Genomic DNA, 27,214 nt, shown 5'->3' with positions numbered 1-27,214 from the left:
AAAAACTACAAGCCCCATAAGAGCGTTGGAAACTGCCTTTCTTGATGCCTGCTGGGAGTTCTTGTTGCAAGAGAGCTCCCGGCGTCGATTCGCAAGGCACACTGGGAGGTGTAGTTCAGGTTGCGCTGAGCCTCTGCGTGAGGGAAATTCTGAAAAGACTACGCTTCCCAGCAGCCAAGGGGCGGGGCGTAGTGTTGGCGGCGGGGGTTGGGGTTTGGTGGCTCCCGGCGGGTGGTCCGTGAGGGAACGCAATGGCGGTGGACCGAGAGCTGCTGGCGCTGGACTTGTACGCGTTGCTGGGCGTCGGCGAGAAGGCGGCGGACAAGGAGGTCAGCGGGGAGCGCCCGGGGAGGGGAGGCTCTCGGCGGCTAGGCGAGGAGGCTCCCTGGAGGCTTCGAGGCCCTCCGCGGTCAGAACCCGGGAGGATGAGGGCCGCCCCCCCCGCGCCTCCCTGGGAGCATGCCCCATTGGCTGTCATGGGCTTGCTTCTGAGGAGACCTGCCTCGGCTTGGCTCTCAGGCAGCTTCACCGGCCTGGCAGGGGCAGATCGCGGGCCCCTCCCGCACAGCACCAGGGCCAGGGGACAGCCCCAGCAGCGACTGGGGAAGGGTCTGGACAGGCAGGAGGGAATAGTTCCTCACCCAGAGTGTGACGGGCCTGTGGAACTTCCTGCCACAGGGTGTGGTGATGGACAAAGGGATCCCCTTTCTCCTCCCACTCAACCCCAGAGCCAGGGGACAGCCACTAACATTGAGTGTGGGAGAGTTAGGACAGACAAAAGGAAATATTTCTTTACCCAGCGTGTGGTTCGTCTGTGAAACTCCCTGCCACAGGATGTGGTGAAGGCTTCTGGCCTGGATGCCTTTAAAAATGTTCATCACAGGTTACAAGCCGTGATAGGCAGGTGCAGCCACCTGGTTTTAGAAGTAGTCTGTGGAACTACTTTAAAAGGGGATTGAACAGTTTTCTGGAGGAAAAGTCCATAACAGGTTACAAGCCATGATGGGTCTGTGCAACCTCCTTGTTTTAGAAGTAGGCTCCCTCAGAATGCCAGATTCAAGGGAGGGCACCAGGATACAGGTCTCTTGTTGTCTTGTGTGTACCCTGAGGCACCTGGTGGGCCACTGTGAGATGCGGGAAGCTGGACTAGATGGGTCCCCTTTGGCCTGATTCAGTGGGGCTCTTCTTAGGTTCTTACAAGTGAGTCCTTTTGACCTCAGCCAGGTTCACTTCTGAACTGGCATTCTTAAGATTGTGGTGCAAGAGTGAAAAGGCCTGGGCACAAAACTGCATGACAGCAGAGCGTCCCCTGCTATAATAATAATACAGTAATAATAATAGATCTTCAGTACTAGGGGCTCTAGAAAAAAGCCATTTCCTAACATTGTGTCATGCTCTTGCAGTATTCTTGCCATTGTCAAGTGAGCAAGAAGGAGGACCCAAAATGGAGGGTCAGAGGGAGGTGTGATTATTGATTCTTATTCCCAGAGCTTGAGCTCAGGATGCATGATACATTAGATCTGGTCAAGGTCTGGCTGGGTGTCCTCCTGGAAACGCCACATGTTTTCATATGCTTTGTGAACTATTTTATGTCGGAAAGCAGGCTGTTGTTATTTATGTGCCTTGCCTTGGGTCTTATGATGAAAAAAATGGGATATACAGTACATGAATTAAATTAATGATGGGTCACCAGGGGAAGGGGTCAGGGAACAGATCAAGTCCCCACTCTCAAGATGTCCAGGAGTGCATTCCTGTACTTCCTCCCCCTTAAGTGAGTAGGTTGCACATGCTCCAATGAGGTATAAATAATTGTGCTTGGTGGCACTATTGTGGTGAGGGCAAAATTTACCCAAGACTTGCTTTGAACATAGCACTAGGGTCAAATCCTATTCACACTTACCTGGGAGTAAGCCCTGTTGACTATAATGGACTTCTGGGTAGACATGCATAGGATTGGGGTCCAAATTATGGTCCAAGAGCTTAGAAAGAACATAAGAACAGCCCCACTGGATCAGGCCATAGGCCAATCTAGTCCAGCTTCCTGTATCTCACAGCAGCCCACCAAATGCCCCAGGGACCACACCAGATAACAAGAGACCAACATCCTGTTCGTCCCTTGCATCTGGCATTCTGACATAGCCCATTTCTAAAATCAGAAGTTTGCACATACACATCATGGCTTGTAACCCATAATGGATTTTTCCTCCAGAAACTTGTGCAATCCCCTTTTAAAGGCATCCAGGCCAGATGCCGTCACCACATCCTGTGGCAAGGAGTTCCACAGACCAACCACACGCTGAGTAAAGAAATATTTTCTTTTGTCTGTCCTAACTCTCCCAACACTCAATTTTAGTGGATGTCCCCTGGTTCTGGTGTTATGTGAGAGTGTAAAGAGCATCTCTCTATCCACTTTATCCTTCCCATGCATAATTTTGTATGTCTCAATCATGTTCCCCCTCAGGCGCCTCTTTTCTAGGCTGAAGAGGCCCAAACACCATAGCCTTTCCTCATAAGGAAGGTACCCCAGCCCAGTAATCATCTTAGTTGCTCTCTCTTGCACCTTTTCCATTTCCACTATATCCTTTTTGAGATGCGGCAACCAGAACTGGACACAGTACTCCAGGTGTGGCCTTACCATAGATTTGTACAACAGCATTATAATATCATGATCTTTTATATCATTAATATTATAAAGCTATTTGTGCCCAATGCTGCATATATGCAACAGGGATCAAATGTATACACCTGTGGGCTGGGCAAAAATGGATTAACACACCCACCTCAGTGGGTCACAAGATTGAGAGAAAAACTGCGTTTAGTGTTATGGTCAAAAATGTTTGGGACACACTGCCTTGGACCATGTATCTTGTTTAGAGTGGTTTGTACCTTGATTAATGATAACATGTAATTGATGAGTAAGTAAAAAAAATTGACAGAACTGATCTGCATGAATGAACAGTGATTTGAGATGTCTTTGGATTTGTTGTTCATTGAATCTGGTTTAGCATAGTGATAAAAGAATAAGCCAGGAATGACTTGGTTTGAATCTTGCCTCTGCTTGGAACTTCCAAGGTGACCTTGGGCAAGACACTATCATTTCTGCCTGATTCCTCAGAGGTATAATACTGACCTATTGGCAGCCTTGCAAGGAAGTCCTCAAAAATCAGTAGCCTAAACAATAATTTACTAGCCTGCCTGTCTACACCTACTGAGTTTGTTATTTGAAGCATAAAAGAAAAGTGAACCAAATTTGGAAAAACTTCCCTGCCTAGTTGTCTGGATGCAATTTGTGCTAACCCTAGGAACCAGATGAATGTTTTTTTAACAGCCATTTCTAAGGATTACTAAAACATTCTAAATGACACGGTTTGAATAGATTTTTGCTTAAAGAACTTGTCTGAAGAGATCCATCTTTTAGTGATTGTTTTGCCCACTAGATGGAGCCCGTGTATTACCCTATATATCTAACCAATGGGGCCTGCATAAATACTGCATATTTCTAGCCAGTGTATTGGCAGAATGGTTTAACATGCATCTCAGAATTAGACACTTGTCTTATTTCTTTCTATATAGGAGACTTTTTAGAATAACATATGTTAATTTTACAAATGTTAATTTAAGAGATTTCATGTTAAACACTCTCCTGAAATTATTATATCTATATATAACCTGGTAATGATTGTGGAAGGGTAATTGGTCTTCTTCATCCCAGCTCAGTGTCTTTTCTAGGGGCTGTTTGCTGGTGTTCTGCATCTCTAGATTATGCAGGCACCCCTTCCGCTCCACTCTCTTTGCCAGTCTTCACAAGCATGTACAGGTTGAGCCTCATTATTTGCGTGGGTTCCCTTCCAAGCACTCACCTGGATGGCGAAAAAAAACACACTATAGCAAATCAATTTAAAAAACAAAGTTTCTTTGCTCTGGTGATTTAAAAAAACAGCCTTTCTGACCTTTGTGATGTAAGATAAGAGTCATTAAGAAGACAAATCATCAGTCCTCCTCCAAGAGCTTAGAAAGGCACTTCACTCAGTCCCTCCCTTCACCAATGCAAAGTGATCACCTTTCTTTCACATGCTCAGGAGGAAGGGAGGGGTCGCCTGGAGAGAGAAGGATTGTTGGATTGTCAGCCAGCTGCCTCCCCTCTCATTAAGGAGGCTATTGTTAAAGGACTGTTTAGTTTTTTAAACTGATTTTAAAGGGGTGCATTTTTCCGCTTCTCCAGGGATGAGCACATTCCTTCTCATTTGCAGTGGCCATTCCTGTTGAGTCAAATCTGTGTATAAAAAAAATCTGTGTATAAATAGGCTGGACCTGTATTGAATTTTAAAGCCTTTTCTATTACTTTTCAGTAGGTTGTTTTCTGCTATACTTTGTCGCCTCTGTCTGCTAGTCACATTGTTCATTGTGTTTCTTTTATCTCCCACAGATTAAGAAAGCCTACAGACAAAAGGCCCTGACTTGCCATCCAGATAAAAATCCAGACAATCCCAAAGCAGGTATGAACAGTCTTGATGTAAGCAGCCTTTTGTTATTGCTGCTTTCATCCCCTGTGGCCATCAGGAATAACTCGATTTTTCCAGAATAGCGTAATTGTGTGTTATTGTGAGTGACATGATTTTTTGGCATAGCAGTTTTTGTAAACATAAAATGGATAGTTATAAAGGGAGTACATAAGTTATGGAGAACATTTCGAAAACCCTGGCAGCATTTAGGACCTGCGCGCTGGAACTTACTCACCTCAGGCACTTGCCTATAAGTCGACCCCACAGATAAGTCGAGGGCAGATTTTGAGCCAACAATCATGGAATTTTCTATGACCCTCAGATACGTCGGGGGGGGGGGTTTAAACTTAGAGGGGTGTCTGACTATAGTTTTGTCTGATTTTACCCCAGGCCAGATCCTGAAAAATAACCTACCACTAATTGTTACCTAAGAACTGTAGCTTCTAATTTATTAAAAACATAGTAAAAGATCATAAGATACATTTTTATTCTTTTTAAATTCTGGTCTTCACCACCTTTTTGTAAACACTATCAGAGTAAGTGCACTGTAAACAACATACCAGTAAATCAGTGGTTCCCAACCTGGTATTCATGTACTCCCAGGGACACTCAACAGGACCTTTAGGGGTACTTGAAAAAGAATGGAATAATGGTAGAAAAAGGCAGGTCATGCTCCAGAATGCCTTGGAAGGACCAGCAAGGCAGGAAGGGAGGTAGCTAGTTGGCTTTGAAAGCCCCACCAACAGCTAGTTTTTGGTCATCAATTCATGTATGAACCAGTGATTGAAAACCAGCACAGTAAAAAAGCTGAAACATAATATGTAAAGTGATCAATCATCCAGAATTTCTCAGCACACTTCTGGTGCAAAACAGTGCAAAGGCAGAGTCTTCTGTTCCTCAAACAGATAAAAAGAGAAAACACTGTGATGAATACATGAAGTCTGGGTTTTCATAGACAGGAGATGAGGGCTTGTATTATTACAAACATTTTGCTACGAGTAAGGGTACAATTTATTATTGCCAACGGATATGCAAGTGAAAAAGGTTGGTAACCACTGCAGGAGAACCATGAATCAAATCCACCTTTAAGGTGTCTGGTGTGTTAAGCCAGAAGCTCTACATACAACATACAACCCATAACACATAACTGAGAGTGTGCAATTCAATTCACAGCAGAGAGATGCAGCTGCATATATTTGCAATCCTTTTTATTCAGAAGTAGACCCACTGCTTTCCATGGGTGTTATTCTTAAGTAATGCTGTTTGGTCCCTGTTTGGTCCTTACTGGAGATTAAGTGGTCCCTGTTTGGTCCTTACTGGAGATTAAGTGGTGAAAGCTTCAGTTCTGAAGTACATCTTTATGATAGGTGGTGATTTTTTTCCTCATCCTGGCAGAGAGAGGGGCTTCCAAGTGTTATAGAAAATGTTGTCCTCATGGAGAGAGTTTCTTGTTTCAGCTCGATAGCCAGGGATTGTATGAACTTTTCTACACTGTTGTTCCTGACTTTTTTCATGGTTTTTTTTTTGCTCCTCAGCTGAACTCTTCCATCAGTTGTCTCAAGCATTAGCAGTCCTAACAGATGCAGCAGCAAGAGTGAGTTGTTTTAATGTTATGTCACAACAGCAAATATTTTCTGCTTCCGCCATTGTTCATTTGTGCTTGGAGAAGGCACTTTGTTTTCCAGCTACTGATCTACAGATCCGTTCAGATTCAGAGCTGCTCCTGACTGGTCTGTGGCAAGGCTGTTACCTGGTTGTATGTAGACTTTCCTTTATTCACAGTGAAGCCCCATCCTAAACCATGAAGGACTGAGGCTGAGTCTCATTTGCACAGAGTGTGACCTCTGTCCCGAAGCATGTCACCACAGATTCTTAAGTTCTGGCTCTTTTTGAAATTTGTTGACAGAATGCACCTGTATAATATTGGGACTACCGTAGTCCATATGGGAAAGAACCAGTCCCTTCCTACTTATTTATATGACATATTTCTTTTTCTGCATCTGTGTTTGCTAATGAGTGAAACAAGTTGCTTTCTCAATGGCTTGTCTCTTCAGTAGTGGGAGTTGTTGCTACTAAAACAGCAAACGGAGCACTGGCACTTCTATGTGTGCATGTCGATTCATTGGTTGTCAGTTATAAGTTGTTTTTTAAGCAAAACCAGGTACTTGATGCCAATAGCTATGATGAAAGTTACTCAGCATCTCTCAAACAATACCTATGGTATTAAACTCATCCAGAAAGACAAAATGGTTTTTGAATGGGAAATTTGAACCATGTTGCTAATTTCTGTTTCACTGTTCAGTGTACAAAATACTTCTTGTTTCATGTAATATTTCCTTTCCCTTATTTTTGTATTTTACCAGTGCTAGATACTGGCTGAGATTCTTGTGACTGTCACAAATGCAAACTGATGTCTCCTTAATGTTAAATAGAGATTTTGAAAGCCAAACTCTTAGCTGTTCTGCCTTGCTTGATCTGAGTAGTTCTAGGCACAGGACTGAAACTTTGCTTCCACTTCTATTTTCTCTTGATGTATTATTTCTTCTTATTCTATTACTACAGGCAGCATATGATAAAGTAAGAAAAGCCAAGAAACAAGCAGCAGAAAGGACTCAGAAACTTGATGAAAGGAGGAAAAAAGTCAAGCTTGGTATGTAAATTGAGTATCTTTTCAGATGGAATAAAGACCAAAAAACTGGTGTCTATTATCTGTTCATGTTGGCAATTCATTTGTTTTATGGCTAGTGACATAGAGATGCAACATGGGAACAAGGGGTGCCGTGGAATACTGCAATTAGCAGAAGTTCATTGTGTTAGAAAGGGGTGGGCAACCTTCTTCTGTATAGGGGTCAGAGCGCACGAGGGGAGTGGCGTGCACAAGGCAGGTCTGATGGTGCTCGACTGTCACCCAGGGACTTGCAACAGACATCACTAGCTGAGACCCCTGTGCTCTCCCTTGTTGCCGTGGCTACTGCCTATCTAGACCACAGCTGTTTTACTGCTATTCCAAGCACCTTAAGCAAAGATTTGTTGGTGCCTCACCTTCTCCTTTCCTCCTCCATCCCTACCATGCTCTTCAAGCCCAGCCTGCCTAGGTTTCTCTTCCTTCCACCAGTTTGCAGGGAGGGTGAGACAGCCAAGCCAGAGAGGAAGAAAGTCCAAGGTAGCCAGATCCTTCCTCCACCTACTCTCTCTCCTGTCGTCTGGCCATAGGTCTGATGTTTTCAGGTAGTGGGCCTGATTCAGCCTGCGGGCTGTAGGTTGCCTTCCCCTGATTTAGAGTTTTGCTGACTTTGTGAACATTTTTATTGCAGACCTTGAAGCCCGAGAAAGAGAAGCCCAGGCCCAAGTTAGCAAAGAGGAAGAGATCCAGATTACCAGGACATTAGAGCAAGAGGTAAGGATGGCATGCCAAACAGAAATGTAGTGAGAGGCATTTCTTTGGACAGCTGTGAGAACCAAGAGCAAGCAACAGTAACAGAATAAACAGACGTGTGGAATAAATCATTCTGGGATCCTGTGGGGAAAAGCAGTAACTTCAGGTTGTTTGACAAGGTAGCATAATGTGGTTGAGTTCTTGCCTCAGAATTAGAGGATCAATGGATACATTTTTATTGGCAATAGGATCAGCATTTTTGCCTTCTTCCTCTCTTCCCAGATCCTGCGGCTACGGGAAGAAGGATCCCGCCAGCTGGAGGAACAGCAGAAACTTATCCAGGAACAAATTCGACTTGAGAAAGAACGAGTACGAGGTAAGGCCAGGCAAGGTCAGAGCCTCAGAATGCCATCTTTCTGTGCTTGGCATACGTTCTCTTCAGATTACTGTCTCCTGCTGCTCAGAACCAGTTTAATCTTGTTGTTGTTAAGCTGTAAACATCAGAAGAAAAATTGCCCTTTCTCCCTGTTCCGCTGTAAAACTTCAGTGGCAGAATATTCACTTACTCATTCTATCAGTAAAGCGGGGTCAAATTAGAAGATATATAACCCAGTCCTATGTGTGTCAACTGAGAAGGAAATCCCAATGTGTCCAATGTGGCTTCTTCCCAGGAAAGTGTGTGCAGTTTTGCACCCTAGTTTCTTTTCTAGGCTGCGTGCTTATTTCCTGTGCGATCTCAGGTGACCGACTTACATTTCCTGAATCTGTTCATCACCATCTTACAAATGAGGAGGGTGTTTCAGATTAATTTAATGAATGTAAGAACCTGTGTAGAGTTTGCACAAATGGTTTCATTTAATAAATGGAAAGGTGGTAATTTATTCTCAGAACGATTGTAATGGTGGTTTTCATTTTCTTTTCTTTCCTTCCTCGAGGCACACAAGATGGGTATGGAGAGGAGGGCAAAGGAACACCCAAGCTCAAAGTAAGACATTCCGAAAAATGTGAACTGTGAAGAGAGATGAGCAACTAACTTATCATTCCACCAGTAGAAGCCACATGGATCTCCTCCAGCCTCACAGAAAGCTGGACTGCCTCTGGCATCCTCGCTGCTTACTGGAATTGTCACTTACTGCACCTTAATGTGTTCCTTGCACTTTAATCTAGAATCTAGGCGCAATAAAGGTAATTAGGAGTTAAATCTCTGTGACTTGGTATATTGACAGGTTGCCAGATGCTGCTTGATGTATGTAGTAATTTTCAGTTCTGAATGTGAACTCTTCCCTGTGCATGGACTATTTGTATATGTTTGTCTATAACATAGGCATTTCCTTTAGTTTACAAATGCTGATATTTGAATCTGTTGCTTTTATACCATGTCAAATCTAAGGGCAAATTGTGCTATGTTGCTCCTGGTGCACTGTGCTGAGTGATACTCACTTGTAACTTTTTCCCATCAGCTACGATGGAAATGCAAGAAAGAAGATGAGACTAAAGGAGGCTACTCAAAAGAAATTCTCCTGCAAATCCTAGAAAAGGTCCTGTTCCAATCTACCCTTTCTTTGATGTTCTGTAAGAATAAACACAGATGGTTCATGGCTTCAGCTTCAGTCACTTCATATAAGCTGATATAGCTGTATCCCACCTTTTCATTGTTAGTAAGAGTAACACTAGGAATTCGTTAACATGTGACTTACGTTGCAATTGTAATACATGTAATTCCTAGTGGAGCCTGATCTCACTTTTCTTCTGCAAGCGCTAGGCTGATCTGATTGGCTAGAGCAGTGTTTCTCAAACTGTGGGTCAGGACCCACTAGGTGGGTCGCGAGCCGATTACAGGTTTGTCCCCATTCATTTCAATATTTTATTTTTAATAGATTTGATGCTACCATGATATGTGACTGTGTTTGAGGAAATTACAGACCTGTACTTTTAACAAGCTACTATGTATATTTTTTAAAACAATAATAGTAAATGGGACTTACTTCTGGGAAAGTGTGGCTAGGATTGCAATCTAGGATTGTTAAAATTTTTCTTGCTTGATGATGTCACTTCTGGTCATAACATCATTTCCGGTGAGTCCTGACAGATTCTCATTCTAAAAACTGGGTCCCTTTGCTAAATGTGTGAGAACCACTGGGCTAAAGCTTTCTGCAGTGCTGATATAAATTTTTTTTTTTTTGGCTGAAAAATAATCATAGCTAAGTTGAAAGCTATCCATTCATTAGATCACATGATCTTAATGTTCTAAATTTTTGAAATGGATTTTGATCAATTCCATATAAAAGTGTATACAACTCTGTTGACATATTATTGATTTATAAATAGTTATATAAGTGTTTCCTTTTCATTGATTTCTGAATATTGTCTTATCCTTTTGTCCATAATATTTAAATTTCCTGAGAACTTCAGTTGAAAACATGTACTTCAGTACATAATAAGACTATAAATTAGCATGGTTCTGTATAGCACATAATATGTTCAGTATCCCACATCAAATATTATCTTGATGCCACTACTGCATCTTTTACCATTTGTGCTTCATGAAGACTTTAGTGAAACATTTTATGTTTCAGAGTTCTTAGCATATTGTTTCTTACCTAGAGCTGTTCTTGATTTTTCTGTTTCTTCTTGATTTTGACAGTATGGAGAGGTCCTGAATTTGGTGATCTCTAGCAAGAAAACCGGGAGTGCAGTTGTGGAATTTGCTACAGTGAAAGCTGCTGTAAGTTTTTTGACTAAGGAATTTTGATTGCAAACTGTGTTGGTGGGATGGGATCTTTAATACTGCCATCCAAAGTAGCTCCTGGTAGTAATCAAACTGCTTCATCTTTGAACTGATTCAGCCTGTGAGAGATGTGATATCTTAGCCCAGTGATTTTCAACCTTTTTCATCTCGCGGCACAGTGGCAAGGCACTAAAATGGTCAAGGCACTCCATCAGCTTTTTGACAACTGACAAGGCGCACTGTGGTGTCAATGGGGGCTCACATCCCCTGATGGTCCTATTGATAAATGACCCTCTCCCAAATTCCTGCGGCACACCTGGGGACCATTCATGGCACACCAGTGTGCCACGGCACAGTGGTTGAAAATGACTGCCTTAGCCTTTGCAAAGCAGTTGAAAGCCCCTTGCGTGACACTTCTGTACCAAGTTGGAGCGCTTCCTCAAGGCTAACATAAAAGCTAGGGATGAACAGAAAAATATATAGGACTGGGTTCTGTGAGTGACTTCACTGAAGGAGACAAGAGTTAACAACAGTGTTGACAGGACTGGGTTCTGTGAGTGACTTCACTGAAGGAGACGAGTTAACAACAGTGTTGACAGCACCACTACTCATCCTCTTACTTGTGGCCAAAAGAGCGCAGGAAGCTAAGTGGAAACCAGCTCTGGTTCCTACTCACAGGAACTACAGTAGATTGATAAAGTTTGAAAGCTAGTCATTGTATCTAAACTCACTTGTCAGTTACGTGAAAACGCAGGTCATGATGAATTGGATAGCTTTTATGAGGGATGGCATCCATTTTCTAGGCCCTTAGAATCTCTGAAGAGAGAGAGAGAGAATTAAAATCAGACCAGTACAAATTCATTTTTATTTGCTAATGATGGTGAACGTGTAATTTTATTGTTTGTGTAATGAATGCATTTCTGCTAAATCAGCACTCGCCAAACCACAGCCCACGAGCAGTGCTGCATCCCTCCCCCCATGTGACCAGTACTTACCATTCCACTGCGCTGCTCACACAAAGCCCACCTGATTTCTGTAACGGAACATTCTAGGCAGTTGCATCTGCTCGGAACTGTAGGCGCAAAGCCTGTGGGCTACAGATGCAACTGCCTGGAATATCGCATTACAGCGGTTGAGTGGGCTTCTTCCACACTGTGCAGCAGAACAGTAAGAGGGGTCTGAATGGGGGCAGCTTTTTCCTTTTACAGTGGTGACCGCTGTGCTAAATGATTGATGTGCATTATGGAATTGCTACATTTGTAAAACACAAAATGCTACACTTAAATTAATTTTTTTTCATTTGATAACAGAAGGCTTTCATCCATGTTATTGTGAGCTGAAGATGTGGAGGCAAATGGAATTTTCTTCCTATATGAGATTATGTAGTGATTTTATTTTTCACCTTTCTGCTTAGCATTTGGCATAGCTTGCTTGCTTTAAGCAATCTGGTATTGCTTTTTACATATCTTGTTCCTTATCCTACAAGCTATCAGGTATCGCATACAATATTCTTGTTCCTTCTACTGAAACAAGTGACACAAACACATTAATCAGAACGATATGAGCTAATTTGGGAGTTTGAAAGGAAAGCCCTCAATAAGTTTAGATTAGTTTTTAGATTTCATCTGGCACTACAGTTTGTTTCCTTGGTCTGTCTGTGTGTGTTCTGCTGTGGATCAATGAAATGAAGGTGATTACTGCAGCAGATTGTCTTTATTGGTAGGAGATGGCAGTGAAGAATGAAGTTGGTCTGATACAAAATCCTCTAAAAATCTCCTGGCTAGAAGGCCAACCACAGAGCAATCCTAGCACAGTGTTTCCCGACAGCAGTAGCCAGCCACGAATATCCCAGGTACGATCAAAGCAAATTTTTGCTTTCAGATGTTGTTTTGCAACTCTCCATATACTCAATATAGGCACAAACAAAATGTTCTTGTTCTATGTCTTGTACTAGGAGGACATTGACTAAAGAAATGAAAATGTTTTCAGTGTGAACTTGTTCTAATTAAAATAACTTTAAATCAGGCTTGATGTTGGGGATTATTAGGTGAGGGGACCTGGGAAGAAGGCAGGCTGACTGAGGGGGGTAGTGCCTAGTTGTTAGTGTGCATGCATCTACACCTTTCTGTTCCCATTTTCCCTATACTGGATCAGCAGCTGAACAGGGAGAACCTTCATTATTTTCATCTGTTGCCACAATCCCAGGCTACAGAGACCCAGACACAGGGGGCCCATCTGGGAAAAACACCCCTCCCAGGAAAGAACTGATTCACAGAGGTTCTTATTAAAAATCGAACCCCTGTGACAGCCCACCAAATTATCTGTGAACATGGACTAGATAGGCAAAAAGTCAAATTATAACATCCAGAACAAAAAGGAGATAAAAGGGTAAGTGGGAAAGTACAAGCATGCTGATGGAAAATGTCTGCACTGGGCTGGGGGGCACACAACAGAAACTTGATCAAATGGATATAGTAACCAGTAATGCCCAGCAGATGGAGCCGTGATGCTATTCAAAACCACAGCCCACAAACCCCCCATGCAACTCTGCATTAAACCCAGTGAAGTTGGTAGCCTGAGCTTTGAGTGAAAATAGCCAACAAAGGAAAAGAAAATTAATTCTCTGGTTGCCTGTAGCTAGAAATGGCCCCTCGTCCTAGCAACTTACATTTGTCCCAAGAATCCTTGGCCCTTGCTGGAGAGCAACTTGAGTGTTTTCTGCATCCCGGCTTTAGGGCTCACACTGTAGACCAGCAAAAATAAAAAACTTACAGGAAAAAACAAAGAGCTTTCTGGTGCTAGAACCTAAATAACTTTGGGTTTGATGATGCCATCAGGTTACCTGGGAAGAATGGAACCCACTTGACCACTCCCATTCCCTCGAACCTCTTTACCTAGACAGACAGGTTTGACTGCCCCATGGCAAGGCAGCTCTTATTGCTAGGCAAAATAGCTACTCTAGATAGTCAAGCATTTTTCTGAATCCACAAAACCATGTGCTCACTAGTAATGTGATTTCAAACAAATGGCAAAGGCTCTGTGCTGCTCCAGCTTTTTAGCTGCTGAACCTGCACAGGAACTTCTGGGGAGTTAGGAGTGTCCATAAAAATGGAAAAAAGAACAGTGGAGAAAAACAGGACATTCATTTCAGACATTCTACGCTAGGTTACTAATCGGGCTATTGCTAATTAAAATGAGTGGAGAGGAACCTGTCCAGTGTCTGTCTAGTTAGAGTTGCATCACAGCAACTGATGAAACGTGAGTCTTGGAAACAGATGTATATTAGGATCTTTGCCGAGAGAAAAGACTGGGTGGATTATTCTTCCATAGAAGGGTAGGGTCATTTCACTGATGAATTTAGGATTAGGAATATAGGTTGTGCTTTTCTTCTGTTCATTGGAAACTTCCACCATTTTAGGGGGCTCACGAGTTGTATGTTCTTTGCTGTACAAAATAAACCTATAGTCTCTGAGAACTCAGGTCACTTAAAAGAGAGAGGCTTTTTAAAGGAGGATCATAGCTACCTCTTTCTTGTGCTCCTGAGTGGGTTTGATCTGGCTTGTGACAACTTTTGAAATTGCATTTGTAAAACAGGAAGACAATTTGTTCAAGTGTTGTAGCAGGGGAATTGTCCCAGTTCTGTTAATGGTGCACAGAGGGGCTTGTGGAGAGTTAGAGTTATGGTGGGGAGGGAGTGGGGAGCAGGTAAATACAACTTGACTATGTCTTTGGACAATAATTATTGTGCATGTGTAGGATGGGGAATTATCTTCCCCTTCCCCATTTACAGTTTGTTCTTGGCCTCTGCTGTTCATTCAGAAATAAAAAAAGCAAAACCCAAACCATACCATAGGCTATCTCAGTGCATATGGCCTCTCAGTGCACGTGACCTGGATTCTTCTTCCAACAGTGCAGAGGTGAGCACATAGCAGTTGTGTACTTAATGAGTAGGTGTTTGGGCAGCTTCTCGGGAGAGGCTGTTGTTTGTTTGTTCTTTTGTTTTGCTAGCAGGTTTTTCAGCACTTAATTCCAAGTGGCAGTTCTTGAGAAACTGCCTCTTCACTCCCTGGAGATTTTGTTTGGGCCTAGGCAGTTCCATCTGAGTTGCGCTTACAGCACTCTACAAAAGGTGCCTTTCCTGTCTGACTCTACAAGTCTGGGTGTTTACAGCCATAGGTGTTTACTGCCCAGGGTGCAGTAGGGAACAGTCCTTTTAATAAATTGGGTGGAAGCGGCAAGTTGTCCGAGGCCAAGATTTTTTTTTCCCATCACAAAATAGGCAAAGCTGTCACAAGCAGGCCATGTAATGGTTGGTGTCTTTCTTAAATACAGAAAAACAAACAGCTGACTCCAACCAGAAGCTCCGTCTTGGCAGGAGAGTGTTGGCTTCGAGTGCTGTTTCTTGTGAAATCTCTGGCTTGTGACTGGGTTTGTCTTGGCTTGACTCCATAACACATGCTTCCTGCTGGGAAGCCATAGTCTCTGCCTCTTGCAAAGGATTAACATGTCTGAGCTGAGGGGTAGAAGAGACTGGAAGCTATGTTTGGGACCAGCGCTTGTTGGAGAGGAGAGAGTTGCTCTCATCTCATCAGTCACTTTGAGTTACTAGCTAGATTATTTTAACTGCTCTTTTAGTGTTATTTAAAACTGTGGTTGCTTTTTATTTTGACTGTGTTTTCATTATTTAATTGTATGCCACATTGCATATTTTTAACAGAAAAGCAGCCTACAATCTCTGTTATAACTAGGCAGAGAGGCACTTCTTCAGCTAGATTAACTAAATAGGGCAGCAGTTCTCAAACTCGCAGGGAGTTTGAGCTCCCCAGTAAGTTCTTGTGGGGGAGGAGGGAGGCAGTGATGCGATTGCCAGGATCACGTCACTTTGAAGGGGTGCAGTGGCCTTGGCTGGACTTACCACAGCCTGCTGCAGTCTCCCGAAAGTGCAGGGAGCACCACACCAGTCTCCGCAGGGCTCCCCAACATGGGAGACAAGGCAAAATAACAATTATGACCCACTTCTGGTTTTGCTATTGTGAAACTGGAAGTGGGTCATGATTGTTAGTTTTACATTCTTCACATGTTGGGGAGCCCTACAGAGGCTGGTGCTGGGCTTCTGGCACCCCTGGGAGGCTGCAGCAGGTTATGGTAAGTCCAGCCAAGCCCCTGCACCCCTTCAAAGTGATGGGATTCTGGTGATTGTGTCATTACCTCCCCCCTCCCCACCCCTTAAGGGGGCAGACTCCAAGGCTCACTGGCTGGGACATCGCGATGCCCCAGTTTGAGTACCACTGAAGTAGGGGTTGGAAAGCCCTGCAGGTTGTTTATTTTTAAAGATTCTGAAGATCCTGTCATTCATTCTCCTTCCTGCAGAAGGAACCAATTCAGCCTATAAGTTTAATAAACACTGCTAATACAATCTATATAAATATATAAAGAGTATTAAAATGCAAGACAATAAAACAGTCATAAACAAGCAGCAGAAATTATAATTGCCATGACAATGCCATTGTTGCTTTGTCCTTCCAGAATGGCTACCCTTTTGTCAATACAGTTAGTTAATCAGAATGGCTGCTACTCTTGTGAGGTCTTCCCCGCACATATGTTGGGTTTCAGGCCTTACTTGGCCAGTTGGAAGAGAGATGACTTATAGTAGTGCCCTCAAAAGGGGGATAGTTGAGTGAGCCCAAAAGGAAGAGAAACTGGGTGAAATGGAATCCCCCTCCCCTCTGAAGACTGAGATATCAGGTTGAGTAGACTCCAAAGATGTACAAATAAGAAAGAAAGGGGGGGGAATCATACAGATACAGGATAGTAGACAAAAACAGATGCAGATTTTGCATTTCAGACAAGTTCACATATTCAACTCTGGTGTTGTCAGGGTTCCTGCCTAGAGAGGATAAAATAGGTGCAGTATTCAGGGTGCTGACAACAGAAGCAAATATTTTTTCTTTTTCTGGAAGGAATAATTTGCACCAAATCACATACATGGTGAAACTAAGCCGCCTGGCATCATAGAGAGACCTAGTGCTGTCAGCATCAAAAGTAGCTAAGTGTAAAATTAGATACCTAAAATTATTTTAAAACCCCAGGACTTCTTGAAGAAAAACAAAAATAGAAGAAAAAAAAGCTATCAAACTCTTCTCTAAAATGACATGAAATTCTGCACTGTTTCCTAAATATAATTCTGTGAAATTACAGCCCTGCCTGTATGACGCCAACTACAAGCAGATTCTCAGTCCCAAGACTAGAAAATAAACTATCAGAGACACCTTGTGGACTTTTTCTTTTACATCCTTTGTCTATGAGCTGTAACTTGCCCAAAAAGTTAATACTACAAAAACAACGGCTTTCCCATTGTTACACCATGCCTGTGATAGTACATCACCACCTTTCCTATTTCTGTATTACCCCTTAGATGATGTCATTAATTCCTTCCATCTAGGAGTGCCTTTCTTTCCCACGAAACATTGCAAAGCTCAAAGCTGCCAGAACTCAATTGTAATTTGATTTCCTGGTTCTCCTTTCTATCAAACCCTTCCTCTCTAGTCTTTTGAAAGCCACATCTCTTGTTTTATTACCTCTTCTTATTTTAGTGTCCAACTCCAAATCTTGCTGTATTTACAAACTAGGTAAAGGCCCTAACATTGACTTCTGGAATTATCTTATGACTTCCTTCTGCCTTGGGGATGTTTTATTTTTAATCCTTGTCATGGCAAAATATGTGCCTGTTAGTCTCCCAATTAATATATGTTTACCGGCCCTCCTTCTGAAATCTTGAAAAATTACGTAATTAAGTGTGCTGCCTTTCACGCAAGCCTTTTGTTTTGTCTCTGCTACTGCTTCTAGGAGGTAACCTCTGGTGTGTGGTCCAAATTGGTTGGTATGTTCCAGCAAAAGTGTGTAATGCTGTGTGTTCAGTGGAGTTTTTGATGTCAGAGAAGAGAACCAATTTCTGCATAGATCATCCATATTAAGCAAAGGCAGCAACCTGGCATTGAAAGTTAGGCAAATTGCTGTCATTTGTTTGCACTAGAGTGGGACTTGTCTAATATGCTCTCTGTTAGTTGGACTGCTATACACTGCTGCAGATTCCATTTCTGAAAGGCTGTTTGCTCAATCTGTTCATCTGCAAAAATAAATCCTGAACTTGTTTCTTATTCTGGCTTGTTTACACTTTTCAACTAGATCAAGCATCCCTTCTTAATTAGGAACTCTTGCTGCACTTCAGTTTTATCTTGATGGCATGGTATGCAGAAACGGGTGGAGTTCATAATTCAGTGCATGTATTCATTTTGTTGAGGCGTATGTGAGGTTGTAAGGAAACATGACCAGGATTCCCATGAATTGGTTGCTTGATTCAGGCTGCAAGCCTATCCACACTTACCTATTGACTGTAATGGAACTTACTTCTGAGTAGACATGCATAGGATTGGGCTCTCAGAGTAGTAACTCTAAACCAGTAACTCCTAATCCAACTCAAGATTCCATAACAAGTTTTAGGATATGCCAATGATTTTACGGCGGGGGGGGGGGGTGTGGTCTTGTGCTGCTATGATTTGGGGTCTGCCTACTAGCTATTTTTAGGAGAGTGGAGCAGTCGTAGGAAGATGTCTTATATTGAGTCAGACCATTGGTCCATCTAGATCAGTATTGTCAACACAGACTTGCCGTAGCTCTCCAAGGTTTCAGACGGGAATTTTTCTCTGTCCTCCCTGGAAGATGCTGGGGATCAAGAACAGGTTTTACCCCGGGCTGTTTTTTCTTTTCTTCTAAGCACATCTTTCACACAGTATCCACAGTTGATGCAATCAAGATTTTCCTACACATGCTGCTTGGCAGATGCTTACCAATTGAGATTAACGGAAAGCAAAGGAAGGACCATAACTTATTTTTAATAACTACTAAAATATACATTGCCTTTGCTACTGTTTATTCATAGTGCTTTGTGGAAGCAGTTGTGGTGAATTTTAAAAAAGTTGCCTTACAGTTGTGACAGTTCAGTAGCTTAAAAATGCCCATTAATTAGAATTAATGAGGAAAAATACACACTGGCAAAACAAAGTTATCTTTATATTCATATGCAGTGCCTGGGCTTGATTCCTAGTTCAAGGTTCTTACTTCTTCCTCTTAACTCACCTTCCATGCAACAGCTCTGGCTTTGAGATATTAGACAACATATAATTGAGACTATTTAGATGTGACCCAGATAAACCCCTGTGTTCCTTAAGGTATTGAACCTTGTGCCCAAACCACCCACCCATTGGCACATGCACTTTTCGATATGCTTCAGAAGTTCCAAGTGTCTTACCTGCCCCAGCAGAATGAGGTAGACTGGCACAGTGGCTAAATCCTTGGAAGTTATTCTTCTCCCTCACAGCTCTTTCTATCTCTTCCCCCCTTTCCCTTCTTCTCCCTCACCAGCGCTCTCTCACCTTTTCACATCCTTCTACTCCATTTATCTCACTCTAGCTATTTCTCACCTCTGTGCTTCTTTCTACTCCACTTTACTTTCTCACAGTCTCTCACTTCCAAAACTCTTTCCTCTTCACTTCACTTGCTCTCACTGTTTCCCATATCCTCACCTCTTTTTTGTCCATGCTTCTTCCTCTTTCCTTGCTCTTCCTTATACACCCCCCTCCTGGGTTACTTCACCCCTCCTTGCCCACGGTGGCTGACCAGGCCAGTCCCCAGCAACTCCCAGACACCAGCGCTTGGCTCTGATGCCACCGCTGCAAAGCTCCAACCTGGCCCAGCATCTCCAGCTGCGACGGGCAGTGATAGCAGGCCCCAAGTTGCGTACAGATGGTGAAGACAGGCTAACAGTCCAGCATGATTAATTCTTCTATTTTACTTGGAGAAGGGGATGATTAATTTAAAAATAAATTCTGCTTTTTGAGTGCCTGCAGAACATCCTCAAAGAGTGAGGGCCCCAAGTCCAGATTGAAGGCGAAGAAAGGGTCTGATGGATCCAGAAGAGGCTTGCTATACTGGCAGGCTGTTTCAGAGGAGCACCAGTCCATGCTTGGGCAAAAAAGGTCTGGGTGTGTTTGAGTAGCTTTATGAGAGAGGCATGCAGTGCTTGGGAAAGAGAGGTGTGTTGAAGGAGAGTCTCTGTGGACTGTTATGTTGGGGCAGCTGGCACTGTCCAGGTACAGCCGAGGTGGCTTGGGAGGTGCCTGTGGCTTGGTGACCAGGTTGTCCTCACTCTGGTATGTCAGGTAGTCTGACTTCCCTTTCAGGTCTCTGGAGTGCTCTCTCTTGCCATATTGTCCAGTGGTGTCTATTGTGTTGCTGTTCTGATTCAAGACCATGACTTGACTGCCAGTCTTTTTATGCCTCCTAAATGAGAGGCGCTTGAAGAAACCCGAGGACCTGAATGATCCTCTCCGCCAAGTATCCATAATGAGAGAAGCGGTAAAAATCTAGCAGTGGTTACCAACTGCACAGTGAAGGAGGCCACAGGTCTTGTTTTGAAGGTCTTTGAGTCAGGGGCAGCACCTTTCTTCTAATTCCTAGAACAGAAGAAAAAAAAATGCAACAAGCTGGCTTCCCCAAAAAGGTGCTTTTAGCATTCACATGTATGAAAAGAGCCAGTAGGAGAAGGGTGCACCTATATGGCTTTCGGGACAATCTTCCTAGCCCAGGAGGTCAGGGTAGAATTGTCACACTGCTGCCTTCCAGGATTTCAGCAACAGTTGTTTGCAGCAGTTGCTCCGAAGCCCAGGTGCAAGAAGGGAGTTGTATGCATTTTAAAGCCAGTCATGATTCTTAGGGTGTGATAAATAAATCTTTTTTTTAAAGCATTTACAGTTAGTCTCAGCAGCTGAAATGAAGCAGAATAAGCTGCTGTTCTGCACAGAAGGAGGCTTAAGGTTGAGCCACTCATTGCCAATGCCTCAGTCTTCTTTCAAGTTACCTGCTGCCACATCAGCCATAGTATTCTTGGTGAGGGAGTTTGTGGCTAGTCCCCATCCTGTGCCGTGTCTGTAGGCCTCTTTTTTTCCACTGCCTCAGACCATCTTCCCTTAAGGTAGTTCCCTTCATACTCTTAAGTTTCCACCACTGTAGCCCCCACTTATGTAATTTCTTCCACACCTGTTTGTTACACACACACAGATTATTTCCTCTTTTTCTGTCTTGCTGAAATGAACCTTTTGGCTTGTATCTGAAGAAAGTCAATCATGACTAATGGCCATTGAAATGAATGTGACAGGTTAGTTGTGACTCTGTAATGTCCCACTAATTTCAATGAGGATTCTTAACATCCTTAGGATACAGCTGTATACCTGGAACAGCCTTGCTCTCTGCTCATCAGGCCACTCCCTTGTTGTGTTCTCAGTGGCATAGCTAAGGGGGGCAGGGGTTACGTTGCCTGGGTACCATGAAGGGGTGCCAACCCACACCCCCGACGGCAGAGATGGAGCTAGCCATATCTCCCTGCCCATGGTACGGGGGGGGGGATGCACCAAAGAAGGTATTGCAGCGATGAGAGCACAGGCACTTGGAACAGTTCACAAAAAGAGTGGTCCGTCGCTCAGAGTGGCTTCAACTGCTCTGAACACCATAACCCAGAAGTAATTGTTAGTTATGTCACCATGTCACTGCAGTTACTTTGGGTCAGGCACTTCCAGGGAGTGATGTGGAGAGTCATGGCCACAGGTGCCAGAGGGGACACCTGTACTTCTGTGTGTCTTTCAGATTTCTCCTTTATACCACATGCTTTGGCAAAGTCTTTTCTGATCTGATAAGACCTTGCCTCCCCTCACCTGTGTATCTGCTGCCTCCCAACTTTCCTCATTCAAGTCTGTCCTTGACCTCCCCTCCTATGCATCTTATCCGCCTAATGAAAACAAGCAGCACTGTGGCAGTTTACAAGTATGTACAGGTTCTGCCAATTGACTTAATTGGGTCATATCTGTGCTCTGCCAGAAAGCTGGGTGACTTTCATTTGCCTTCTGCTACCTCGTAGCTGTTCATCTCTACACAGGCCACTTTACAGGGGCTGTCATCTTTACTCCGGAAAGGAATCCCACTCAACTGCCAATATCAAGATTAACTGAAGATAAAGGCCAAATCAAGATTAGCTGAAGGTTGATTTTGGCATCTCGTTGTGTGAATCAATTTACCCAGATTCCAGGGCACAAAACATTAATACTGTATAGCAGAGGTTCTCACACTTTTAGCACTGGGACCCACTTTTTAGAATGAGAATATGTCAGGACCCACTGGAAGTGATGACATGACCAGCAGTGACATCATCAACCAGGAAAATTTTTTAACAATCCCAGGCTGCAATCCTACCAGCACATACCCAGCAGTAAGCCCCTTTGTCAATCATTGTTAAAAGCATATACAAAGTAGTCTGTTAAAAGTACAGATCTGTAACATTTCCCCAAATGCAGTCATATACTAGCATCAAGTCTAATATATTAAAAATAAAATATTGAAATGAGTGGGGACCCACCTGAAATTGGTTCGCGACCCACCTAGTGGGTCTCAACCCACAGTTTGAGAAACACTGCTGTATAGTGATAAAATTCAGGATATTATGATAAAAGATAGTAGACCCCTTATGAGTTACTAACAGAAAGGCACTCGAGCATTTATACATTACATATTAGGAGAGCTTTGTATTACTACTTACTGTGTATGGGAGCAGCCGGAAGAAAGGGAACACAACCATCACAGTGTGAAGGACACACAGTCCTCACATGGCATTCATCAAGTCTGGGTCGGGGGTTCCTGCCATGAACAGTGGCAAAAAGTACAGTGTCTCTTGGATGCTGTTTTTCCTCAACACTTCCTTCAGTGTTGCTGTTTGCTCTTCATTTCTTTCTTCTCACTCAACCACTCGGTTGTTTTGCAGGCGCCGATTCTCGTGTGTGTGTGTGTGTGTGTATGCTGTGCCAAGCCCTTGCTGACTCAGTCATGTCAGAAACTGGGATTTACACGATTAGTTAATTACCAAGATTGCAGGAAGTAGGTGTGTAGTGCTGGGAAGCACCAGCCCACATGCAGTGCCTCGGGAAACTGCAGGACCTCAACAGGATATTCAAACCACTTTCTTAATACAATTCTTCAGTATGGGGGATGATAGGGATGTATAATAGCAACAAATAAGGCAAGTTCTGTCGAGCTCCAGGTTCAAGGGATCTCATGTATCTATAGATGGAAATGTGAAACTTCTTCTCCCCCCCCCCCCATTTTGAAACAAGAAATGTCAGAAAAAACATAGACCTACAGCACTAGTGGCTCAAGTATGAAGCATGGCAACTAAGTAGTAAAGTGAATGGCTCTTCAGGAGCCATCACTGGGTCAGGTTTGTGTTGGATGCTGCTGCTTTAATGTAGCTGACTTGCCAGAGAACTTTAGATACCATAAAAAGATGTAAAGCCAGGAGAGATTCAGATTCAGTAACAATGAATTCATTTGCTACGTTAAAGATTGTTTTGGGTCTGGGTATTTCCTTGTTTTATGTATCAATCTATCCCTTATCTAAAAGAACCATGCTAGCTGACGTTCTTATTGGTGATTTGCTCTTTCTCTTATCAGACATATCTATTGAAATGAGCCTTGCATAAATATTATTGAACACCAGCAGGGAAGGTGAGCCCTGATTTCTGCTCCTGTTCTGACACTATTTCCAAATGGACTTACGCAAATAATTTTTCATTCACCACCCTCTCTGTCGCTCTCTGCCTAATCTACCTCACTAAACGTATGGACTTACGTTCTTTTGAGTCAGAGCTTTGTATTATCTCCACTGATTGGTTGGAATTCTCCAGAGCCTTAGATAGGGACCTTTCTCAGCCTTCACTGGAGATGCCAAGGATTGAACATGCAATCTTCTGCATGCAAACCACATACTCTGCCACTGGGTGATTGTGGGGAGAAGGGGGGTGGCTACATTGTCCTGAATTCCTTTAGAGAATGGGGGGATCTTAAAAACATTTTCTCCTTTTCTGATATAATAGCTGTATCAGTACAATTCTTAATTGTTCTAATTACAGGAGAATCAGATCACTTTTGTTTAGTTTGGATAAAACACCTATTGCTAAAATTCTTCTGTACAAAGTATAATAGGTTTTTTTCCCCATCAGAGACTCCAAGTAAAGAACAGAATAACTTCCTAAAACTGAACACATACTCTTGGAAATGTAACTTTTTACTTTTAATGAACTAAGATTTGTATTCTGGAGGTTGCATTATTTTCCATTTTTCAGGACTAGAGTAGACATTAATTATGTCATCTGGCCATTTATATTTGGATTTTCTTAATGCAAATATCAGCCGTGGAGGCCCCAGTCCAGTTCAGGACTGCAGCGTGTGTTATAAATGTCCTCTTTTTCCTTCATCTTGGTTTCTGGCTGGCAATCCTGAGAGCCAAGCAGGACTTAGTGCTCTGTAAGGGCTGAGGTCAGGCTAAACATTTAGGAGAGACCATGCTTATTAAGGAAAGGAGCCTGTAGGATGCCTGTGTCTGTCCTTTCATCTAAGGTCTTGCCAATTTGGTTGCTCCATTCTGACAAATTGCTGCAAGCGTATGTTCTGCTGCATAATAAAGTATCAAATTGCTCAGTGGCCAGGCTACCTGGACAAGCTTCTCAGATTCCTGTGGCAAGAGGTCTCTCCCCATCAATGACTGGAGACTGGGTGCAGCACACACCTGCTATGCCTTGTTGTCCCTCAGGAACTTCTCTGATTGCAGAGCAATCAAGCCTTTGTGTGTTCCTGGAAGGACACACACAAGCCCTGGTCAATCTCAGGAAACCTGTGCTACGTACCCAAAGAGAAGCACCAAAGTCCTTTGTCCACCCAGAAATGCTTTTGTTTCCTTTGTGAAAAGTCCTAGAACTGCCCAGTCCTCCGAAAGCAGAACTTTCTCACTTCCCCATCCCTTGGAGGTGTCTACACTGAGCGGTTTCGTCACTTCCAAACCCTTTAAAAGTGTCCATGCTGCTGACCGTTTTCTTCTACTGGCCTTGCCAAGATGCCCATCCTGCTGTGCATTTTGAGGATCTCTTCCCCATAAAGAACCCCTCCACTTTTCTCTCTTGGAACCTGGAATCGTGCATCCCTGCCATTGCTGCTTAGACAGACTTCATACTCAGAACCTGCCCAGCAGAATAGGATTGATAATCCCTCCCCTCCATTTTGATCCTCATAACTGTTCCTTCTCTCTCTCGCTCTCCCCCCCCAAGTATTTCTTCTGCTTGCAACCATTAAGCAAAATAATTTAAACGTGCCTTATATCCTTGTTTGCCTTTATTCTTTAATAAATTCTTGTCTGTTTGAGAAGCTCAATCTGTTATCGCTAGTCTAATTTTGAGGCACTTTGAGGTTGTTTGCACCACTCAGTCAACAATTCCAGAACCGTCAGACATGGTTGAATTTGACCTCTTGCTGTAGAAGTATTACTAATTCCCCCAATTTGGTTTGAGTTATTGTGTGTGCGTGCATGACTTATGTTGGAACACACATGTGCATGTGAATGAGCAAGGTTGGTAACGCATGGGGGAGGGAGGCTTTAATTCTGTCCCTCCTGCCATGAACCTGATCCAGATGGGATGCCCATCAGCTGCTGCTAAAGAAAACTCAACACACAGGGTCCATGGATACAATTAATGCCATCTGCTCTGGCGCTTGGACTATTCTATAGTAAGGCTTCTATAATTAACATTTTATGATAGTTGACTCATGAGTGGTTGGGTACTAACATAATTGTCAGGGTACTTGGGGGGGGGACAGGACTGGGACTACTGCCCCCCCTATTGGATTCTCACCTTTTGGAGCTTGCTGCCTGCTTAGATTGCCTGCTTGGTGGCTATTCTCCATTTCCTTTTATGGACCTCAGAGCAGAGGTGGGAAGAGGGTTCTTGTAACTTGTAGGCTTATTGTCCTTCATCTTGGTTTTCAGTTGCACCAGTTTGGAAGTACACAGATGGGTACTACTTCTTTTCTTCCAGACATCTTTTCCCTATCAGTTGGTTCACTTGACATTGGACCAGCCCCCAGCTTCCCCCCCCCCACACAACTGTTTCAGAAATCTCAAAAGATATGTCAAGCTGAAAAACATACACAGCAGTCACCAACAGAAACTGTTAAAGGTCATGCTTTATTTTGTGCATTATATTTTCAGTACAACTGTGCTTCCAGCTGCTCTCCAGAATCTTTCGAAAATCTTTATTCTGGAATTCAAGATTATTTAACTGAATTGGGGCTTCCCTGTACTTAAACATGTTGGGAAATATTTATGGCTATTGCAGGTCAATGTGATTTAATTTGTATTATTTATAATGAACTGTTTGGCTTTTTAACACCATACATTTTAATTAGGAACAGAGAACCAAATGCACAGCAATGATAAGATCTGTGCTTGATGAATACTGGTTACACAAAGTGAAGTTTTTAGCTCTGCTTGCTTGTATATTGAGGAACTACTAAGACTTGTTAAGGCTTTGAACTGAAGAGAAAAAATGTTGAAAAGTATTCACACAAAGCAGTTAGCTTGCTGTGCCCACAGCTACTACTTTATTGCCAGTGGATGCTGATTAGTACTAAGTATTCCAGCTACCTTTAAGAGATTCTGCATACTGCTGTGGGATACTTGCCATGTGCCATTGTGGCAGGCGTTATCTTTTTAATTTCAGTAGGGCCCAAAGGACTTCTGAAAGCGCTGGCAACGATTGCACCTAATGCTTATTGCTGTCATGTTCTCCTTAGGGTTCTGTCGTCTCTGAGCGAGATTACGAAAGCCTGGTGATGATGCGGATGCGACAGGCTGCTGAGAGGCAAAAGCTCATTGAACAGATGCAACGGGAGGATGAGGAAGAATCTTGAACCAGAATATGAAGAAAAATAGCGTTCTCTTGAGCTTTCACATATTCTTAAATTAATAAATATTTTTTAAAACAGCTGCAGTTTTCTTGAAAAAAATAACAGGCAATCCTGGATAGAGGGCACACCTAGTAGGAGTCTATTGTGGCATGAGCCAGTTTGCTCCAAACTCATCATGTGGCAACCACCAGAAGATGGTAGTGGCAGCTTCATGCAGGAGCATAACTTATAGAAGCACTTGGTATGCTCAGGTGGAGGATGTTCACACCAGCACCTTGTAAAGGTTCACAACCAGTAGTATTTGGGTTTAAATGAGAATTCAAGAAGCTTTGAAAAGGACGATTTGATTATTGAAAATAAGTGTGGAATACAAAAGAATGGAAGAGGATTTGTTTCTGTGGTACATACGTTGAGAAATGGAATTCAACAGGACTACATCATGGGAGTAGTCTACACTATAGATTACACCTACTTCTGGCACTAGCGTGAATGCCTTTTGAAAGGGTCGAGATGGACGTAATGCATCTCCAGAACCTGCAGGATGACCACAAAGTCCCTCTGCAGTCTTAAATCACTTTAATCTCAAAGCCCCACCCTCTCATGCATTGGGACTTTGTGGCCATTCTGTACCATGGCAGTAGTGCCCTCATTCTCCTGTCCATGTCACAGAAGGGGCTGACATGCATGTCAGTGTGGACCATTCAATCTACACCACCATCTTCTCAATTGTACATGGGGAGTAATAGGAACCCTTTTTTACACGAGTCTTCC

The 27,214-nt window shown here is 43.1% G+C and overlaps 2 protein-coding genes across 5 annotated transcripts; one reads left to right on the top strand and one right to left on the bottom strand.

The window, feature by feature from the left end:
* The first annotated feature begins 204 nt into the window (after positions 1–204).
* DNAJC17 (DnaJ heat shock protein family (Hsp40) member C17) lies at positions 205–26,520 on the top strand. 4 transcript variants are annotated; one of them, XM_066638377.1, is made up of 12 exons: positions 205–329; positions 4,427–4,496; positions 6,038–6,096; positions 7,065–7,152; positions 7,817–7,899; positions 8,161–8,254; positions 8,814–8,863; positions 9,339–9,416; positions 10,523–10,603; positions 12,330–12,458; positions 23,159–23,212; positions 26,330–26,520. In XM_066638377.1, the coding sequence occupies exons 1-11, from the start codon at positions 252–254 to the stop codon at positions 23,174–23,176; spliced, it is 828 nt and encodes a 275-aa protein (XP_066494474.1). In that variant the 5' UTR covers positions 205–251; the 3' UTR covers positions 23,177–23,212; positions 26,330–26,520. The 4 variants fall into 4 exon arrangements, with proteins under 4 accessions (XP_066494474.1, XP_066494464.1, XP_066494454.1 ...); XM_066638367.1 differs by lacking the exon at positions 23,159–23,212 and having other exon boundaries at positions 8,823–8,863; XM_066638357.1 differs by lacking the exon at positions 23,159–23,212.
* Positions 19,474–20,007, bottom strand: C1H15orf62 (chromosome 1 C15orf62 homolog). Its single transcript, XM_066611941.1, has one exon. The coding sequence runs from the start codon at positions 20,005–20,007 to the stop codon at positions 19,474–19,476; it is 534 nt and encodes a 177-aa protein (XP_066468038.1).
* Positions 26,521–27,214: the final 694 nt, after the last annotated feature.

Source organism: Tiliqua scincoides, chromosome 1 (genome assembly GCF_035046505.1).
Source record: "Tiliqua scincoides isolate rTilSci1 chromosome 1, rTilSci1.hap2, whole genome shotgun sequence".
NCBI lineage: Eukaryota > Metazoa > Chordata > Lepidosauria > Squamata > Scincidae > Tiliqua > Tiliqua scincoides.
This window is presented reverse-complemented; position numbering and strand designations above follow the sequence as displayed.

What these genes read in the sequence shown, in the direction of transcription:
- DNAJC17 (XM_066638357.1), top strand. Translation starts at nt 252, where the DNA reads ATGGCGGTGGACCGAGAGCTGCTGGCGCTGGACTTGTACGCGTTGCTG. An exon ending in AGAAGGCGGCGGACAAGGAG is followed by an intron (nt 330 to 4,426) that starts GTCAGCGGGGAG and finishes TATCTCCCACAG; the next exon opens with ATTAAGAAAGCCTACAGACA. An exon ending in TCCAGACAATCCCAAAGCAG is followed by an intron (nt 4,497 to 6,037) that starts GTATGAACAGTC and finishes TTTGCTCCTCAG; the next exon opens with CTGAACTCTTCCATCAGTTG.
- C1H15orf62 (XM_066611941.1), bottom strand. Translation starts at nt 20,007, where the DNA reads ATGGATACTTGGCGGAGAGGATCATTCAGGTCCTCGGGTTTCTTCAAG.